The following is a 22,132-nucleotide window of genomic DNA, read 5'->3' on the forward strand; positions in this document are numbered from 1 at the left end:
AACACAATTTAATATAATATTTATTAACAATAATATTAACACAACCACATATTATGTAAACACAAACTTTTATTTTTGGATGCGATTAATCGTTTGACAGCCCTATTTTTTACTTTTTGTCAAAGAATCCTGAATAAAAATGTGTTGCGGTTTCCACAAAAAATATTACTGTAAGTAACACAACTGTTTTCAACATTGATAATATTAATAAACGGCTCTGATTTCAAGGTCTTTTTCCTTAACCGACCTTCATTTATAACGTGACGATGAGCCCTCGTCGTTCTTTCTCTTCCTCTCTGCTCTCGAAATCTGATTACGTGTTGCCCTTCTACCAGAAATATGCTTTTCCCATCTACCCTGCAACATCACAAACCGCATAATGCTCCCTTAAATCATATCAGCACACTCATCTCAACCCCTTACATTAAAAACCGAGGTGCTTCGCGTTTCTCCGATATGAGGCGTAGATGACATAAACAGAAAGAAAAGCCAGCGAAATGCATTTCTTCCAGGGAGACTGTTGAGGAAGAGCTCTATAAATAGAGCCGTGTTGGAGAGCTCGCTGCTGTGGTTCTCAGTTATCCTAATTGGCATCAGGGCAGCTCGCTCCCATAAAGCTGATGGTTCGGGCCAGCTGTGTGGCCGTCAGACCCGGAGGGAAAGCTTGCGGGGTGAGGGGGTTTCGGAGGGGAGGACTTGGCGCCCGTTGGGTGGCGCTGATGTGTGGGGACAGGTGGCAGCGAGAGCAGAAGACCCTCTGGCACTCCGGCCTGCTTGTATTCTTAACTCTCCTGCTGAATGATTGTTTAAATTTAATTGGAGAGGATTCGCCGGGCCGGAGAAGTGCACTTTGCATACCTCTCACCACCAAACCTGCTTTTATTAACTTTCAGATACACACACAGGTGTTTATATTCAGTCCACTGACTAGATGGGAGGGGAGGAATATTGAGACGTGTTGTTTTAAAGCAGCCCTTAACAAAGAATGGACCTATTTTAGATTAGGCTATGTATTTAAAAGTGTTTTTTTTTTTTTTTTTAGAATTAAAAGTAACATGAGAGCAACTCGGGTATATACAGTATAAATTATTGATCATTTTTTTCATTGACCGTCATGTTCTGTTTGGGAGTCTGAGAGACTCCACGACTCTTTTTATAGCTTTGAAAACATACTTAACGTTGAAGTATCAGGTTGATGACTTCCTGCACTCATGAGAACTGATTATAAACATCATTTTAACTTGCTAACATGCATCCGACGACCTCCATGATATATATTACTTCGGTTTGGAGTCTCAGAGACCTCAGATATAAACAAAGAATAATTGCAATGGATTTTCACATGCAAAAAGGACCGTAGAAATGCATTCCTGCCAATTGAATTTGTTTTATTTAAATTCTCTCTCAAATCAAGCAGACCCCAAATTGGAAGTTACAGTTGTTGCTATAATATATAAAAGCCATGTTTCACACTTAATGATTTCCATCTAATTGTTTTTTGATTGGTCAGAGCAACATATAACAAGTATTTGACATTTAAATGTACATAATTGGAGTCTCTCAGCAGAACTCGGTCTCAGCAGAACATGAGGGTTAATTGTTTAAAATTAAAGTAGACTAACTTTCAAAAGTTTAAAAAAAATAAATTAATCATTTTATTCAGCAAGATCAAATATTTATAGTAAAGATATTTATGTTACAAAAAGATTTTTTTTTTTCAAATAAAAGCTGTTAAATAATAAAAAAAATAATTAAAATTGATTCTTAAGTATCATGTGACACTGAAGACTGGAGCAATGATGCTGCAAATTCAGCTTTGCATCCCAGTAATATAAATTACATTTTAATTCAGTTGTTTTTAATTGTAATATCATTCCACAATATTTCAGTATTTCTATTACTACTTTACTACAGTATATTTGTGGATATAAATTAAGTGAGCATAAGATACTTATCTGTACCACCAGATTATCTGTACCATTAAAAATATACAAATTTGTATATTTATTATACACAATTCATGATTCTCAAGTGTGTGAACACCAACTTTAAAACCTCATCAGTGTCTTTGCTGGTTCTGTTCTTCTTGTGTGGTTTCCCCTCCTGCTGTCCGCAGTTAAAACATTTTCATTGTGGAGTGTGATAAGTAATCAGTAAAAAGCTCAGCCGTTTCTTCAGGTGGCTTTAAGCTCTAATCCCTGTAGCAGAGCTCTCTGACTCAGCACGGCCGCACAGACACCGGAATAAATCCCCTCCTTTGCTTTCCTCTCTCATTCACACATGTTTTATCCTCTTAATGAACAACGGGATAGTGGCCTCCGATTAGAAAAATAAGCCCATGTGGAATGAAGATTACAAAAGATGATTTCAAACTGAATACTAGTCTAAACGTCCATTTAATAAACCCTGTGGCCTTGTTTTAGTCTTATAATAGCGTTTCTGTGTCTCAACACTGTGTACTGTCACTTTAAATGCACTGACTCCTAAATATTTGCAGGTAGTTCAGATAGCAATCAACCACTGATATATACTGTAGATGGATGGATGGATGGAACAAGACCAACTCAAGTTTGTAATCATGAAAAGGTGTCATTTTGTACTGAGCTTCCTTGATGATTGTTGACTGGGTATTAAAGAGAAAAACACACTGCAACTGGTTTATTAACAATTTAGAGAGCGGTCACTCCAATCTTTGTGTCAGCTCTAACACAACCATGAGATCACCATTACTGCCAGTATTGCGTTACCGTGGAAACTGAATACATTTTAAAAAAAAGAGTCCATTATATTTTAAGTGAGTAATCCATTTTGATTACTGCCAGTGCCCAGGTTTAAACATCACTTGCTAACGCTGTTTTGTGTAGGAAAATGTGCATCTTCCTGTTCCTAGAAGTTTCTATTAAATTCCCAACTTGAGCCTTTTACAAATAGTTGGAAAAATGCTTTATCTGATGTTAGAAGATTGTTCGGGGGAAATGGGGGTGAGATGCATCAGTAGTAATGTGTGTAGAAAGATGATCTTGGCTCTGAGGTATGTGGACAGTGATATATTTATGATGACACTTTGACCTCAAACTCATTTCAACGCATAACACATCTAAGACTGGGTTTTACTGCCAACAGAGTGTAAAATTAAGCCCAGTTTCTTTTCAGAAAAAAAACACGGAGCTCTTAATTCTTGAGTCTTGTAGTATCGGGATAGGCAGAGATGTGTTTTATGATGTATTTTATTAATTATATTTGATATAATGCATGAGATAGATAGATAGATAGATAGATAGATAGATGGATGGATGGATGGATGGATGGATGGATGGATGGATGGATGGATGGATGGATGGATGGATGGATGGATGGATGGATGGATGGATGGATGGATGGATGGATGGATGGATGGATGGATGGATGGATGGATGGATATACTATTTTACATATATTATTTTATAAAATAACCATTATCCAAAGTAAATATGGGGAAATGTGTTAAACAGAGCTAAATATACTATATTACTGATTCTGAAGCTTCATTGTGTATTAGCTGAATCAAATTAGGATTGAATATTAGGCCTGCCTATATATGTTTTATATTGTTTTGTGGAAAGGATAAGTAGTTATTGAGTGTTTTTTTTTTCAGGATCCACCAACGTCGGTGTCATTGGGACTTAGAATGGAAGAGATGATCTTCAACTTGGCCGACACACATTTCTTCTTCAACGACTTGGAAGTAGGTCCATCACTTTTTGTGGCTTTGGGGATTCCTTTTTTTTTTTTTTTCTCACTGGCTTCAATGAAGCTTACTGCAAGCCTTCTAATACTGGCCATATTTAAAACCCAGCCCCAAGATGTGGATAAGTCACAACAGAGTGTATACATTACATTACGAGCACAAGAGCAGTCCATTAAAGTTTAAGCCATAGCATCAACAACCATTTAATAGCAGGGTGCCTATTTCTCGCTAACGTCCCTCAGTGGTGAAGTATTACCTCGGAGCCCATGGGACACTATGAATTTTACATGCGCTGTCAGTCTCCCCGGCCTGCGCCCACCACCGCCCCCCCTCCCTTCCCCCTGCCGCCCAGGCCAATTTGTCAGCTTCTAATATTTCTGTACGTGCTCTGACTGTCTGCGTGTCATGCTGTGTGCTCGGTGTCTCTGACTCAGTCACGGTCTGAAAACGGCTGCTCTGCCCACTCTGCCTGATTCATGTAGGATCAGTGTAAAATCTGCCCCCGGGGGCAGTTACTGAGAGGGTATCTAGGTGTCTGTCTGCCCCGCCTGGTGAGGGGTGAAAACGAAACTGTTGGGGTCACTTCTACTCGTGATTGGCAGCGCTCCATGTGTTCATTGCAGTGTAATTCAGTTTGACCAGAACTGGTGTTGCTCGATCTAGCACATCATTTAGCGATTTACACAGATCATCTAATATGGCCTGTTAAAATAGCTTCAGGTCTAAAAATATGCTAATAATTCAACAAACCCTGGCCTTAAAAGCCAGTTCATCCAAAAATAAAAATTCAGTTATCATTTATACTCCAAGTCTTCTGAAGTTGTACCATTGCTTTGTGTTAGAAAAGAGACCAAACTTTAAGTTTTTTTTTTTTTTAATCTGTTAAATTAATATGTCGATTCAGTTCGGATAAGACTGTTATGAATGATTCATTCACAAATCAAACATGTTCTGAAGTTCTTAACCTATAAAACCAACTGTATCTTATTTTGGTATGCATATAAAAGGCCTCTAAATTATCAACATGCTCAAAACCTGTTACACAATCGGCTACATGCCTTCTGTTGTCTGATTGATAGTTTAAAAGGCCTTTTCATTTAATTGTCAAAGCCAAAATCATGTTAAAATATATCATCAATAAGTTGACAACTTATGTTTCTACTCATCAAAATAAGTTAATCAATTTTCAACTTGTTTAAGTTATACAAGATTCAACTAATTTTGAAGTCAGTTTAATGTAATTTAAGTTGAAATGACCTAAACATCCAAGTTGAGTGTACTTAAAAAATTAAGGCAGCAACATTTTTAGTGTACATTTCTCAACATTGAATTGACTTATATGTTTTACCTTCCACAATAAAAACTAATTTCTCAGTTTGACTTTTTTTTACACTCAACAAAACAAAAAATGTTTTATAGATTTAATAATATTTTGACTCAATAAACATAATCTGACAAAAATTAGATTTTTTTTTCTCACTGATTCATGGATCCGGTTGCAAGAAGTGGAAGATTATCAATGAATAATAAGAAATAAAGATTCAGTCTATTTCCCACACAAAGCAATTATACAACTTTTGAGCAATTGAGTCATATGGACCACTTTTATGATACATAACTTTCTTTTTGAAGCTTGAAAGCTTCAGTTACCATTGATTGTAACTGCATGAAAAAGAGCAGCTTGAACATTCTTCAAACTTTATCCTTTTGAATTCCACTAAAGAATAAAAGTCATACAGGTTTGAAACGACACAGGTTTGAAATAAACGATAAAAGAAGTCTGAACTATGCCTTTAAGTAGCAGACTATGCAGACCAGATCCATCCAAGCCCGCTGAACCCACCCGATCCCAGACACCGCTCGTCCCAAAACCCGACTCCATTGACCCATTGATTTTCCCATTGAGTGTCCTGCTCGTGGCTGACCTCACGGAGGAGGAAATGTTTTGTTTGATACTTAAGTGTGAGGAGAACTGTTGCGAGCCTGCCAAGTCTCATTAGTCAACGGCCTCGCTCTGCTTTTCCTGCCACGAGAACCAGGGAGAAAGAAAATGTTTGTGCTGCCCGAGACATTCGAGTGACGGGGAGATTCCAATCGCACTCATCTTGATCAAAGTTAATTGGCAGCAATTGGCTGTTAAATATTTCCGTATGTTTGGCTACACTGAATTGTGCCCGCTGCACTTTGTATAATGGAAGCTACCCCCTCCCCGTCTTTTGGAGAAAAAAAAAAGACAGTTTTGTGACAAAGCTTAAATGTAGCTTTTTCACAACATCTGTCCTGTATTTTGATTTCGTTTCATGTGTTTAAACCGCTCGCGTATGATTCGGCTGTCCAGGCATCTTGTAAAATGATTGGATTGTGCAATGTGCAGTTTTTTCCTTTCTGCTATATCTCAGCAACGGAATTATTACATTTCGTTTTGACACTTTAAAGCTAAGGACCTTTCTCTTAAAACGACAATTGCATGCAATAGCTGAATACTTCACGTTCTCTACTTTAGACCGTAACAGAATGTTTTCTTTGAACTAAACTGGGTGTTCAGAAGGACAGAACAAAAAAAAAACTAAAAAATGGTTGGAGAATTTCAAACTGTAAATAATACCACAGCAAATATGTATTTGAGACCTTGAAGAAATGCACATGCTCGGTCTAATTTAGTCAAAGCCATAAAGGGATTTCCCTCTGGCTTTGCACATACAAATGCCTAATGGTGATTGGTGATTGTCAACTGTGTAACTTAGCCAAATGTGCAAAGGACAGCCGGCACAATCCAGAAATACACTCAGCTTTTGCTTTGTGCCAAGCACTTACAATGCTCATTTTGGGGAATAAAACAAGACTATGATCTGTAATTATCAGTGTTTAGTGTATAAATCCACATGGATACATTTTCCCGTGGTCACATCCTGTCTGATTTAAGCGTCGGTCTGTGTTGGTGATGTGTGGGGTCATGTTGCATTGTGTTGTGTTACACTATTCGGTGCAGTCGATGGGTTGTGTTATTTATTTGCCGTTCCGCACGCGTTCTTGCACCTGTGTTTGATGGGATTTTGATATATTCAAATAATTACGGATGAATGTTGATATAGAGGAAAGTAATGAAAAGGATGAGGCATGTCGTATTGGTCTTAAGGGTTAGGCTATAAATTGCTCACACACACTACTGTAAGCGAGAAGACGCATAAAGAGAGGTCTTTGGGAAAAAAAAAACACTGTCTTTTTTTTTTGCTCACTTAATTATTAATATTGTACAATGACAGAATATATTTCATGCTTGTCAGCAATATGATCCTTGTATTGATTGCAGTTTATTGATTCAAATTTCTTCATGACTGAGGAAAATTTCAGGAACCACAAGTTTTATACTAAAATAGAGTGTGCTGAATGTCCTGTGCCATTTGTACGAATAACTTTATTGAATGGTTGATCAAAATGTAAAAATGAAAAATGTAGTGTACATTTAAATTTTTAACCAAATGTATTATCAAGTAAACTACCATTAAAAAGTTTTGTGTCAGTAAAATATTAAACATTTTTTAAATAATTATCTCATGCTCACCAAGGCAGCTTTTGTTTTATTTAAAATACAGAAGAAAATGATACATAATCCTTCAGAAATCATAATCTAATGTGCTGATTTGGTGCTCATTAGTTATTCTTATCATCAGCGTTGATAACTGATGCTTGGATGAATATAGTTCAAATTCTTGGATGAATATAGTTCAAAAGAATAGCATTTATTTGACATTTTTATATTTTTATAACATCATAATTTTTTCTGTCACCAAATGATCAGTTGTAATGCAGTCTTGCTGAATAGCAGTTCTAATTTTCTTTCTTTAAAAAAAATCATACTGATATACATAAAATTAATTCACTTCTCAATAATGTAATATTAACAAATGATTTTTAAACAAAAAAAATAAAATAAATTTTTTAAAAAAATATTACGTTATTTTTTCAGTAGTATTTTTATCATATAGCATGTGTACAGGACGCACACAGAGACTTGTTGGCATTGTTCTCTTTGGCTATACCACAACTGGTTGTACCATAACTCTTGTATGCAATTGCGTGCAGTACCTGAGTGTGAGGATGTTCAGGGGATGAAAGCATTCTTGTGTGTTGGGTGAGAGGTGGAGTGCGGGTTGGTGTGTGGGAATGTGCGTCTCTGGAGGCCCGGCCGTGCTCCCTCTCAGCAGGGAAGGGCCACGGCTCGCCGGGAGAGAAAACAACACAGAGCCGTCTGCGGGACAGAGATCTGCTCCCTGGCTCTGCTGAGGTGGGAACGGTTTCAATTATCCCCGGCCGTACCTCGGCCGATGCATACCTGAGGCCAACCCGGTGACATTGCAAACGGGACGGGTTTAGCACCTCCGGGATGGAGGGGCTTCGCTTATGAGTTTACAGCTGGAATCAAGTAGAGGTGTGATTTTTAATTTATTTTATTATTATTCTTATTTTTTTTTTTTACATTTTTTTTTTTAACAACACAGCGCTTTACATCTGTCCAGTGCAATTCAACTATCTTAGTTTCCAGAGATAGCTTTGTTATTTAATATACTGTATTTCTGGCCAATACCACAAGCAAATGTTCCATCACAATTCCTCGAGCTCTTCGGAGCAAACCAAAATAGAGGAGTGACTCTTTTGAAAGTGAAATAAGTCATTATCATAACTTTCCCTGCACGTGTTGTGTGTTCAGGAACACGATTTAATGTGTTTTTACGTCTAGACGCAGGTAGTGTCTTTTGGCTGTCAGAGCTCCACAGGTCCCCAGGCAGGAGCCCTGATGTGTTTTGGAATGACTAAAGAGAGAAAGGAGAGCTTTTAAAGTCGGCCTGTCTATCTACGCTCAGCATCGGCCCCTTTCTTACCCAGGAGCCCACAGTAATGGGGCCTAAAAGCAATAAAGGTTATGCATCTGTGGAAAATGTAGTGTTACAAACAATGTGGTGACAAAAAGATGTTTTAGAAGCTGATTGCTCACCCTTATTTATTATTATTATTTTTCGATTGAAGCAAGATTGTGTTTTAAATTAAGAAAATAATTTATCATTTGATATAATCCTCAACCATAAGGGTATTAACAGATTTTGCTTGTTCCTATTTGGACAAACCTTTTTCTTTTTTTTTTTTACTTTTGATACATCTATAAGGTAGAAACGCAGTGGAACATTTGGTGTTGGTGTACCAGACCATGTTTGACCACATCTTATTACTTTACACCATTTTACTCAAGTTTACTTTACTACACCATACGTAAGAATGAAATTCTTCTAAACTACTATTTACTTCTTTTTTTTATATAACTTGAAAATAAAGTTAAGAATAATTTTAACTCCCCAAACCATTTCTTAAGACTGTTATTATCTCTTGTGTTTCTCAATATTGTTCTAAAGACAAAATTTGAAGGCTTTGAATTGCTGAAAAGAATTCTTAAAAATCATTGTAAAATAACGGAGCGCAAATGAATTCAACATCTCTGCTTAATCTTGAGGCAAAGAATTAAAATATATGGCACCCAAACCTAACCTAACCCTAAAAAGTGGGATTCTGAGTGCTAAACTCAACTGCAACTCGAACCAACAGTGTGCATGCTTTTTATGAGTATTACGGTAATCTACAGGCAGCATAAAAAGACTTCCTTTTTTGTGCTTACCGTCTTCGGCAAGAACAACCGTACAATCAAATAATGAATTAAAGAATGAGATGTTCTTTTGGATAACCTTTAAGAGTTTTACTTAGGAATGTTTCTCAGAATGACTCTTCTTAAGATGATTTTCATGAAACTGACCCCTGCACTTTCCTATCTTCTTATGAGAGAGTGCGAAAAGCCTCGGTTTTAGGAAAGTCGCGCTTTCCGAGAGCTTTGTTTTACTCGGCTGTTTGAATTCCATGACTGTTCAAGCACAAACTGTGGATTGGAATGAAGTGGGTCTGAAGAACTCTCTTTGTTCTCCATATCCTGTGTCCGACCCACAGGTAAGCTGCACCCTCCCTCTTTCCCCTTTACCTCTCTCACCCTTTTCGTGGGCCAACTGTGGTGGGAAAGTGAAGGGGAGGGAGGGGGGGGGCAAACACTGGGGTCATGAACCCCCCTCACAGACGGGGGATGACAGACCCTGCCAATGGAGTGGCAGCATTGAGAACCTGCGAACCATGGATTGGGCTTTTTCACATGGACTTAGCTTGTAGGCTTGGAGGAATGTTGTGATGATGGCTGTAATCACTCACACTGTGCCTTTGTTACCTGGGCCGCTCACCTGTGTGGGGAGCTGGTTCCTTCTCCAGAATGAGATTCAGCAAAGTTTAGGGTCTGACCCAAAGGCACGGCCAGGGATGAAAGCTTGAGCTGAGAGAGAGAGAGGGGGGGAAAGAGAAATGGAGGTAGCCAGGGAGAGTAATGCAATACGGATGTTTCCAGCTCGGGACGAGAGAGAAAGTGAGGTTTGTAGTTTTAAATAATCATTTTCTTTTTTGACGTTCTGCAGCATTTGCTTCTGTGCAGTCGGCAGCAAAGCCCTTCCTCTGGCCAACAGGAAGAATCAGCCAGTCCAGCCTGATTGCTTAATGACAGATGCCAGCCGAACAAAGGAGGCTCTGATAGTTCGCATAAATGAAAAGGTTTTTCTAGGCCTGGATAGTCAGAGGAGGAACTGAAAAGAAAATGAGAGCGAGTGAATGGAAATAGAGAAGAGCTGATTTCAAGGTGTTTATTTTGTAGTTTATTAGGCTTCTCTTGCAGTTTCCCACCGTTTTTCCCACACATTTACACATTTGTTTGGTCTACCAGGGCTTTCGCATTGTGTGACGAATGAGAAGGATCAAAAAATTGATGAATTAAACAGAGACAAAGTGTTTGTGTAAGACGTAATTATGTATGGATTGCAGAGGAGGATCTTTACACAGCCTACAGTAGGAACATCTGGTGTTAGTTAGGAGTGATGTTAGGTTTGTAAGAACCACCTCTTGGTGAACAAGGAGATCCACAATGAGGAAAAGACAGACCTATTTACATTGGATCACACTCAACTTTCATTTGCATCTGAGGGTCAACATGACCATTTTTTTTCTTGTATATTAATTCAAAATGCATTGTAATTTGCAATTTTTAATTGATTATATTTTCTAGGTATAATGTCAACAATTAATACATTTCCTTATATTATATTGCAAAAAAAAAATCATTAAAGTAATGAGACTGTTGCATAATATTTTATTATTATTTTATTTCAATTGCATCACACTGGGAATGGGCAACAATTAATTGCGATTAATCATATCCAAAATAAAAGTTTGTGTTTACATTATAAATGTTTGTGTAGTGTGTATAAATATTTTGTATATATAAATGCACACACATGCATGTATATATTTAAGAAATATTTGCATGTATATATATTTATACATTATTTATTTTAAATATAAATATTTTATATATTAATTACACATCTTAAATATGTTATACATGCATGTGTGTGACTTTTTATATTGAAAATAATTATACACAGTACACACATATAGTATGTGTGTAGAAACACAAACTTTTATTTTGGATGCAATTAATCGTTGCCCAGCCCTATTTTTTTTATTATTTTTATTTAAAATTAGCTATAAAATATATAAAATAAATATATATATATATATATCACGTTTTACTTAATGGTTACACCACATGACATTTTCAGTTCATTAATGTAAATCTTCCTTGAAAATGGTATACATTTTCAAAATCATGCAACCAACATGAATAGAAAAGGTGTACATGCTATCATGAAGTCTCTTATACATCATTGACCCCATTATCTCAATTGAATTCTTACCACCAGCTCAATTGTCCTATATCTCAAGCAATATTTACAATATCTCTTCCGTTCTTGAAGATAGCTTCAGACAGCCACCCTTAAAGATCAACCACATGCTGTATTTAACCACTTAAAGCTGGCCCATCCTCGGTCATTAGGCTTAACGGTGTTTACGAGCGCTTAAGAAGCTGCCCTAATGAGTCTCATGAGTTACTGTAAGACATTAGGACCGGGCGGCTCCATTAGGGTCCGGGTGCAGCTACCAGAGTGGCAGTCAAGTGGTTTATGTGGGCTCCAGCTGTGTGCAGTAATTGCTAGAGGTTGTGCATTCTTTCTCTGCCCTCACTTTCATCCCGGAGGTCTGGAAGCCCACAACAAGACTGTTAATTGTGTGTCGTAATAACCAGAGAATTAAAAGGCAATGTAAACATGCGGTGATTCCGTCAAAGGGAGATGGTAACCTAGACAGCTGCGCACAATTGAACAAGCGCAAAACTGCTGGAACGTGTTTTTTTTTTTATGTTTCGGGTGTTTTAATCAATCTCGGTTGGAAGTATTTCAAATAGTCCATGTTTTATTTGATCAGAAATGGACTGCATTTGTCATCATAACAGTTAATACTCAGGATTAAACGTTGTAAACTGTAACCCCAGCTTTCTGTAATGATTTTGGCCTGTCCAAAGGTCCTCTTTGAAAAACAAATTGGTACTTCAGAAGTATTACAGATCCACTGCTGACTATCTAGAAACAGATTACACAAATAGCTGGAGGTGTTCCTGAGCCGTGGCTGCAATTGGCAGTCCATCTTTTGGCCCCGAGTTCTCCATGTGAGGTCACCCCCGACAAACCCTCCCGCCTCCAGCCCCCCCTCCCCCTTATCTGAGCCTGCGGAGCCCTGGAGAGGAGGAGCGGGGCACCAGGTCAAAGTCTTTTCCTCTTTGGATCTCGAGGCTTGCTGGGAGAGGCTTGGCGAGAGAATGGCTGCATTAGAGCAGGGGTTGGGGGTCAAGATTTTAATTCTGTTAAAGAACAGCTGGTTTGAGTTTCTCTTCACGTCGTTCTCCCCTCCCTCTCCCCACAAATCCAGAGAGATGAAAAATTTGTTCAGAGGGGAACCAGTAAAATAAAAAAGGTTTACGGTCTAAAGCGCTTACCCCTACCCTGCTGTAGCATTAGACAGGAATGCAATAACGTCAGCATTTGGCCAGGTTCAGATTGAGTTAAAACAAGGAAGTCCTTTTTGTATTTTTGTGTCCTAGCAGGCAGTTGAAACTTAATTAAAAGGCTTAATGTTTGGGAAAGGAAATTCTAAGGAATGGCTTAAAGGAAATACCCTCTCCTACCAGAGAATGGTGAATGGTGGTCAGCTAATTTATAATATACATATATATATATATTATTTTTAATTAATCGATTTATTTATTTTATTTTTCGCGTACGATTTTTGGAACGCCCCGAGCCACCAACTCTGTCTTTCCATGTTATTGTTGTTTGATTCGAATGCTCAGGTCCTGCTCACTAATATCTAGGGCTCTTGCCAGGGGAGGTGGGAGAGGACGACTATAAATGGAAAACTAATAACAGATTTTCAGTCTGCTTTCTCCAAAAAGCTGGCCTCAGGCTGTGTTGGTGTGTGGCTCAGCAGCAATCAGAGGTCATAATTTCATTGGCGGTTAGCATCAGGTTCAATTTTTCTAGTACGTTACATTTACCAGAAAGTCTGGTTTGTGTTACTGTGTACACTGGCTGAATCAGCTTTGAGCTGTAGAATCATTCAGCCTCTCCAAGAAGTGGAGACCCTGAAGGGGGCACAGACGCACTCATTATCCCACAGCTATCTCTTTGTTCAGGCACCAGTCTTTTGGACTAGCAGACCTAACACAGAGAGGCCACCTTCCCGGAGTCTACCGATCCCGTCCCAATTGACTTCCCGGACCAGCGGATGTGCATATCAAGAGATCCCCCTAGTGGTAGTGGCCAAATGGGTTGGATCTCTGGTCCCCTGATGATGGCGTTTATTTTTATTAAGATTTAGCAGGTGGGGGGTTAGGGGCTGGAAGTGGTCGAGGGTTGATTTGAGCTTTTAATTGGGAATTCAACACTTCATGGATTCAAGCTGCCAAATCGAACCAAATTTCGCACGTGAAAACAATTAATCCAATTGGTATATTTGAATTCCTATCGGCTCACCGTCATTTGTTCTGCTTGTTTCTAGGAATGCGATCAAGTCCATATCGACGACGTGTCTTCGGACGACAACGGGCAGGATCTGAGGTAGAGTTGGCATCATACTAGCCATTTCACAGTTCCCTCTGGCTAAAGTCGAGCTCAAGAGCCCTCTCTCTTTCTCTCCTCTCCGTTCAGCACATATAATTTTAGCACAGACGGATTCCACGCTGCTGCCACTAGTGCCAACCTGTGCCTGGCCACCGGCGTACGAGGAGGTGTGGACTGGATGAGAAAGCTCGCCTTCCGCTACAGACGAGTAAAAGAAATTTACACCACCTATAAAAATAACGTCGGAGGTAATTCCCCAATAAACTGCTTTTCTAAAATTGCTGGGGAAGAGGGGTGGTGTGCGTCAACAAAAGCACTCATAAGTTTCTCAAATAATCCCTTATGCAGAAACCACTTGGTCTGGGTAAATTTCTAAATTTCTCAAAGTGTTCGCAGGACGGTCCAACTCAAACAATGTTTCTGTTCATTTCAGGTCTGCTTGGCCCGGCCAAAAGGGAAGCCTGGTTGCAATTGCGAGCAGAAATTGAAGCCCTGACTGACTCCTGGTTAACACTGGCACTGAAAGCACTAACATTAATCCACTCAAGGTAGGCCTTAGCACGAGCGAATTATATAGAGCCCATCACTGATACACATAAATCAGTGAGAGGCATGAATAACGGTGCTCTTTATACCCCAATACCTCAAAGAACACTTGAAGAGCTCTTTTCCAAAACGCTATAAATCCATTTCAATAGTTTTCAGGAAAACTACATTTTTTACCTAGACCCACACATTTTGTGAATATTCAAATTATCCTGTTTAAATGTTTTATTGGTTCAGTCTGAACATTTTGAACAATAATTATTAAATCAAACAACAATATTGTTAATGATAATTTAAAAGTTAATTTTATTTTTTTCCAAAACGCTATAAATCGAAATAAACCTCAAACAAATAGTACCAATTTCAACATATGCATGAAAAAAAACAAATTATTAATACCAATTTCAACATATGCATGAAAAAACTAATTATTAAAAATGATCAATATATGATAACGATATTCAAAAAAGGGATGGGCACCCCTCCAGCACATGCACACACACACACAGGCATGACGCTTAAATATAAGTTAAAAAAAAACAACAACAAAAAAAATAAACATTTCACATTTGTTTTTAATAATATTACATTACTTATTTTTATTATTTCATCTATGTTGAGTAGGCTATGAAAAGGGAACCGCATGAGATGAGTAAGATAGGATCAAAATTCAAAAGCTGCCCAATATCGGAAAATATTTGGAGTGCGTCAGACATGATTTTGACCACTTATTAAGTTTTGTTTTGTAGAAAGCTTGTAAATTTCGTTTCATATAAATTGTATCTTCATTTTAATAAATGTTTCATCGACAAATTGACTGGATTAATACATTAGAAGTAAATATCAGACAATATAATCAGGACACAGAGGCGCGCAGGTGAACCGGAGCGCGTCTCATAATATGAACCGAAACACCGCGATGCTTGCCTCACACAGGCCTGAGAACTAAGCTACAGAAAGCTTTAAATATCTACTTTTAAACAAAACAATTAAAAACTAAAATAAATTGGCAACTCTCTGCGTATGTATAGGCTAATTCGAAGTATGCGTTTCTCTATGCGCGTTCACTGCGAAGATGGCGAGTAAGCATCATCAACCTTTATCTTTGTTGCTGACACTGACAGAAAACACTAGTTTATTAATAAACAATTCAAATGTTTCATGCATAATCATTACTTTTGCCGGTTCTTTGTGGCAAGCTTTATGCATACGTTGAGATGCGGAATATGCAATTAAAAACGCTCATATGGTTTCTCTCCCATTTAATTAAATCAATATATGTGATTACTGATAATACAAATGGCTTAAATGATCTACTACTAGTCGACTAGAAAACTAGGACTCATTTTGAGGAATGAATGAACATAATAAACCTCTGTTCAGAGTGCCGCCGTGCTGGATTGTGTAGAGCGCTCATTGAATTTGAGGATTTATCGTGTTTAGGCTAAAAACAGGGCTGGTGCTTATCGCGGCTTGGGAAGAAACTGTATCTTGCAGTACATTTTAAACAAGGAAATATAGCGATTCGGCATGAAACGTTGATAGAGCAGTGAAAGGGTTCTGTCCGCAGCAGAATGACACGACAAACTCATTTTTTTTAAAAATGTCGTTTAACGCGTTTTGGAAAAGAGCTCTTCACTTATTCTCTGTATTATTTTTTTTTAAACAAAAATATCATTTTAGAGCACCGATTATTTGCAAGAATTCAAGGTCCATTTATCACGGGGCGTTTTGGATGACGAATGGCACGCCTGTTCGACTTGTCCTCCCTTGTCTGCTTTAACTTGACATAATTTGCCTTTCATTTACAGATCAAACTGTGTGAACATCTTAGTGACCACAACACAGCTCATACCTGCCCTCGCCAAGGTCCTTCTGTACGGACTGGGAGTAGTATTTCCAATTGAAAACATTTATAGCGCCACGAAAATAGGTAAGCGTGAGCTCAGTATTAACTACCTGTGTGTGAATGGATTCTATTGGAGTGTGGCCGTAATTACTACGATATTATGTGTAAACAGCGCAAGACACATGGCGTGTGATTGGGTTAGGCTGCAGAAGTGGCGGACACACGAGAGGGTTGATGTTCAGGAAGAGGTCTAATCAGGCTGGGATTATTTTCTTGGAGCTCAGCCTGAACTGGGCCTCTCCTTTTCAGGTCCACATATGAAACCACTTCGGCAAATTTATGTCATTCCACTTTGACATTTTTTTTTTCTTCTTTTCGGCCTCTGCACTTTGTGCGAATGCAAAATAAACACCAACCTTTACTTTCGTACTTTCGTTTGCGCAAAGCTCTTGCACCTCCCCTCGCTGCGGCATTTGCATGCGAGGTTGATTTGGCTTGTTTTAGCCATTTGTCTCACATTCTGGGAGGAATAAGACACACTTAATGCTTTTCAGACTACTTTTATCTTAGCATCGATCTTATCGTATCTCCGACCCAAGGCAAAGTGTTTACACTGCGTAATTTTGTGTAACTTATGGCGTATTTAAAGAGCCCCTTCACCGGGGCTTGGTCTTGGATGTGGCTTTCTTTGCTTAACCTGGTTCTCCTCTCCCCAGGAAAAGAGAGCTGCTTCGAGAGAGTAATCCAGAGGTTCGGCAGGAAAGTTGTTTATGTGGTGGTGGGGGACGGTGTGGAGGAGGAGCAAGGGTCGAAAAAGGTACGAAGACACCCAGAACTCTACACCACTTTTCCTTCAAACCTTCAATCCATTCTCTGAAAAAATGCCATTGGACCAGCGAGAGAATAAATCTCACATTGTAATCAGCTCAATTCTTTTGACAGCTCAAATGTAAAGGGAGGCGAGATGACATAATTACACGTCCCTGCATGAGACTGTGCTGTTTCACCATTTGTAATGCTAGACAAGTCCTCTCAGGCATGTTAGAGAGCCGTTTCATAAATATAACATGCGTTTGAGAGGCTTAAAGCATTGTTAGATAAGTTGAGGATATTCAGAAGAACATTAGAACCGTCAGAGGGGCAGCCAAACACCTTAGTGTTGTTTTCCACGACTCATGTTGTTCAAACCAGAAGATTTATGTTACCTGCTGCCTGTGTATTCAGAACATCTGCCAAGTTTTCATGTAAATCCAGAGCTATAAACCACAAAACCTGAAATTATTCATCATGTAATTATCAAAGCAGATTGTTGTTCAGACAGGTTGCAAACAGATGAATGAGTGTTGATGTGATTCTTTATTATATTGTGCCAAGTAATTAGTTCCATGTTGTCTATTAATCATAGAAGGAATGCGAGCGTAGGAAGTCAACACCAAGTTTAAGTTTTACATGTCAGTCCCCATTTCCTCTGAAAAAAAGTGTTTAGATGTTCCACCGGGGATTTTAATAAGTCCTTGGCACTTATGGAGCCTGCAGTTTTGTCAGATACAACGCTAGTGTCAAGGGTGACATTGTATTTAACCACCAAAGCAAAGACAAATCTTTGTATACTTTCGTTTTTTTTTCCATCGTATCCCAGAAACAATTCCCCTCTAGTTAATAACCGACCAAGGCAAAGGGAGATACCATCTCTGGCTTTTAAAGTTAAAAGCAAAGACAATTTACAAAACAAAAGAAAAGAGTCTTTTAAGGGTCAGTGCAAGCTTCTCTAAGCGGAACATATGCCTGAGAGAGGCTATACCTTTGATAAGACTCAGTAATGGTTTGTGTGTGGACGTCTCTGAGCTGACAAGCTTCTTTCATTCTGGCAGAATCATATTTCCCTGTGGCCTCTCCCAGGAACAATGCCTCATTTGCAGCGTTGTGTCCGGATAAGTTTGTGCGGAGTGCATTTAATAGTTTCTATTTCCCACCTGGTGATTCTTTTTACTGAGGAGTATTATGGGGTTTATGGGGATTCCATAAATTTGTTTATTTTAAAATATTTCATGTTTTTGATGACATTTTTCAACAACTTTTAAAATGTATTAAAAAATATTCTTATGTTTTTTATATCTAAATTGTTCACTGCCTATTAATATTTAAACATTTAGCTGCCAAATTATCGTGCAGAAACATGGACAAAAAAAATATAGGTCCCCTATATCTTTATGGTAATATGGAAGAGGATTAGGGCCAAGCAATAATAAAAAATTAAACCATCTCGACATTAAAGTCATTATAATACTAGATTGAACTTAAATTTCGAGAAAAATGTTGAAATACAATCTTGAGATTAAACTCATTAAATATTGAGATTAAAGTCATTATAATGCAAGATTAAACTCGTTAAATTTCGAGAAAAAAGTCTTAATACAATTTGGAGAAGGAACTCACTAAAAATCGAGAATAAAGTTTTTGTGTTTCGAGAAAAAAACTCGTTGAATTTCGAGAAAAAAAGTCGAAAAACAATCTTGAGAATAAACTCATTAAATATTGAGATTAAAGTCATTATAATGCAAGATTAAACTCGTTAAATTTCGAGAAAAAAGTCGTACAATTTTAAGAATGAACTCATTAAATATCGAGAATAAAGTTGTTGTGTTTCGAGAAAAAATTTAGAGAAAAAAAAATCCGAAATACAATCTTGAGAATAAACTCATTACATTTCAAGAATAAAGTCTTGTTTTGAGAAAAAAAAGTCGAAATGAAATCAGTGTTCACAGCATAGCCATAGAGGACATGGCAGAGTTGGTTCGCTTAGTCAAGCTATATTTTAGACTTTCTTTCAGTAACAAAAAAATACTATCGACTTTAGCTACCTTTGACAGAGTAATAATTAGCATACAAACTTTAAAGAGAATCTGCAAGTGGCTAAGTCTTTTTAGAAGGAAAAATCAGTCCAATTAGCGCGATGTACTCGTTTTTTTACGGAAGAGGATTAGGGCCAAGCAATAATAAAAAAAAATAAAACCATCTCGAAATTAAAGTTATTATAATGCGAGATTAAACTCGTTAAATTTCGAGAAAAAAGTCGAAATGCAATCTTGAGAATAAACTCATTAAATATCGAGAATAAAGTCATTATAATACGAGATTAAACTTGTTCAATTACAAGAAATATGTGGAAATACAATCTTGAGAATAAACTCATTAAATAACGAGATTAAAGTCATTATAATACGATATTAAACTCGTTAAATTTCGAGAAAAAATTCTAAATCCAATCTTGAGAAAAAACTCATTAAATATCGAGATTAAAGTCATTATAATGCAAGATTAAACTCGTTAAATTTCTAGAAAAAAGTCGTAATACAATTTTGAGAATAAACTCATTAAATATCGAGAATAAAGTCGTGTTTCGAGAAAAAACTCGTTAAATTTCGAGAAAAAAAGTCGAAATACAATTTTGAGAATAAACAAATTACATTTCAAGAATAAAGTCGTGTTTTGAGAGAAAAAAAAAAGTCGAAATGAAATCAGTGTTCACAGCATAGCCATAGAGGACATGGCAGAGTTGGATTGCTTAGTCAAGCTATATTTTAGACTTTCTTTCAGTAACAAAGAAATGCTATCGACTTTAGCTACCTTTGACAGAATAATAATTAGCATACGAACTTTAAAGAGAATTTGAGAATTCTAAAGTCTTTTTAGAAGGAAAAATCAGTCCAATTAGCGCGATGTACTCGCTTTTTTACGGATTAGCGCCGAGCAATAATAATAAAAAAAAAAACATCTCGAAATTAAAGTCATTATAATGCGAGATTAAACTCGTTAAATTTCGAGAAAAAAAGTCAAAATGCAATCTTGAGAATAAACTCAATAAATATCGAGATTAAAGTCATTATAATACGAGATTAAACTCGTTCAATTTCGAGAAAAAATTCTAAATACAATCTTGAGAATAAACTCATTAAATAACGAGATTAAAGTCATTATAATGCGAGATTAAACTCGTTAAAATTCTTGAAAAAAGTTGATATACAATCTTATGAGAACAAACTCATTAAATATCGAGGCTTGGCCCTAATCCTCTTCCGTAATGGTTATATGTCAAGGTCCAAGTTTCTTAAAATATCAGATCATTTAATCTTTTTATGACAAGGCAAAATTAGCTCAGTATGTAAAATGCCACGTGGTCGGTTACTACATTAAAAACTACATTACTAAGAACTTTGCATGTTTTATAACAGATTTTGCTTTATTTGTTTATACAGTATGTCATTATGCTAACTGTCCAAATTTGATCTTTTTATTATTACTAGCCTATTATTTCAAGTGATATTTACTGAGTAACCTCAATGGAATGGTGTCGCTTCAGTGGTTGTAGTTTGCAAGTCCTTCCTCTTCTCGAGTCTCGTGATGTTACGGGCCATCAAGGCTGTTCAGTCGGCACTCATGGGCGTGATTGTTTTTCTAAGTGAAGTGTTCGTTGCAGGTTTTGTGTTTCTTTATTTTCTCTTTCACCCTCAAACACTCTTGCTCTCTGTATCTTTCCCAGCACAACATGCCTTTCTGGAGGATCTCTAGTCACTCTGACCTCATGGCCCTTCACCACGCTCTGGACCTGGAGTACTTGTAGCACTGTGACGGCTCTGTCCCAGGGCGTGCGAGGGCCCTGAAGACCCAAACCCAGCACCGTCAGCCTGCTTCGTCGCCCGAGCGTCTGCGTTCCAACAGCACCAGACCAAAAAACAAAATCGTTCACACACACAACGTAGAGAGAGCGACTCTCTCAGCGTGTTGACACATGGCCGCAATTCGTCTTAACCCTAAACCTTTTTCGAAGTGGAGGAGAGTGAATTTATGGCGCTGCAGCTGCTGGCCCTGGTTACTGTGAATTGGCTTTTTTTTTCCAAAGCCATCAAAATGTTTTACAGCCCTGTCTACGCGGGGGACTCGGCAAGGGTTCACACCTGTGACAAAAACTGAGCTACCGATGCCTTTGGAACTCAGCAGGACTCCGATCCCACTGCGACTTGGTGTAATGTTTTGTCTCTACGTCTCCGTCTTTCTCAATCGATGGTACAAAGAAAGTCGGACACGGCCCCCTCGTTTTTCTCGTTTCTCCAGCTCCGTCGTCCTGGATGTCCTGCTCTTCTTATTTATAATCTTCGAGAGACTTTGTGGAGAGGCACCGGCCCCCCAAAAAAGGCGCTTTGTTTAAGAGACTTGTGCCTTTTCGCGTTACAAAGTACTTTGATTCCACTACTACACCAAGAAGTTTATGGAAGAAAAAAAAAAGGATTTTCTAAGTAATTTAAGGAAAAAAAAATTTAACAAAACACTATTTACATTGCAGAGACAATCGTGTACAGACATTTTTTTGTGTGTAAATTTGTAATCACTGGACTATTCTTTCCTATATTGATTAAGGTACATGCTGTGGAAAGCGCTTCATGGAAGTCCGTAAAGGCGTTGCCCGCAGTAGCTCGTGCAAAGCCTGAAAGTGTTGACGTGTTCGAGGTTTCATTCAATAAATAAATGTAGATAAGGATTTTTTTTTTGTTTTTGTGATAATTGTTTTGTCATGACCAAAAGCATGGATGTCAAGTGTCAATAATTTCGTATTTTTCTTCAGTGATGTTTCGTTTCCTCCTTTGTGCGCTTCTGGTGGTGAGAACTTGTAGAGACTTTCTCCACAATGAAATGCGACTCTTTCTGTCAGAATTTCATACCGGATAGAGTGAATTAATTCCCAACGGTAGCTCAAACTCCCAAGGAAGAACATAAACAGCATAATAAGAATAATAATCGTCTGAATGTCAAGCTTCAAACTGAGTGTAAATGTCTGTATCTCCCAGTACTATCTCCTGGACATTGAACCGGGCGTTTAAGCTTAAATAGGTTTTATTATCTTTTGTACTGGCGCTAAAGCAGAAA

The 22,132-nt window shown here is 37.8% G+C and overlaps 1 protein-coding gene across 11 annotated transcripts in view; it reads left to right on the forward strand.

Moving 5' to 3' along the window:
* The window catches only part of eya1 (EYA transcriptional coactivator and phosphatase 1), a 136,179-nt gene extending 114,653 nt beyond the window's left edge, over window positions 1-21,526 (forward strand). For all 11 annotated transcript variants that reach the window (XM_089125599.1, XM_089125596.1, XM_089125598.1 and 8 more), the window contains 7 exons: window positions 3,635-3,724; window positions 13,754-13,812; window positions 13,903-14,063; window positions 14,249-14,363; window positions 16,173-16,294; window positions 16,927-17,027; window positions 20,751-21,526. In XM_089125599.1, the coding sequence (XP_088981725.1) occupies window positions 3,635-3,724; window positions 13,754-13,812; window positions 13,903-14,063; window positions 14,249-14,363; window positions 16,173-16,294; window positions 16,927-17,027; window positions 20,751-20,831 (729 nt within the window). In that variant the 3' untranslated portion in view covers window positions 20,832-21,526. The remainder of the gene's footprint in view (window positions 1-3,634; window positions 3,725-13,753; window positions 13,813-13,902; window positions 14,064-14,248; window positions 14,364-16,172; window positions 16,295-16,926; window positions 17,028-20,750) is intronic.
* The last annotated feature ends 606 nt before the right edge of the window (window positions 21,527-22,132 follow it).

The sequence above is a fragment of the Pimephales promelas genome, chromosome 22 (assembly GCF_988280905.1).
Source record: "Pimephales promelas chromosome 22, fPimPro1.hap1.1, whole genome shotgun sequence".
NCBI classification, from domain to species: domain Eukaryota; kingdom Metazoa; phylum Chordata; class Actinopteri; order Cypriniformes; family Leuciscidae; genus Pimephales; species Pimephales promelas.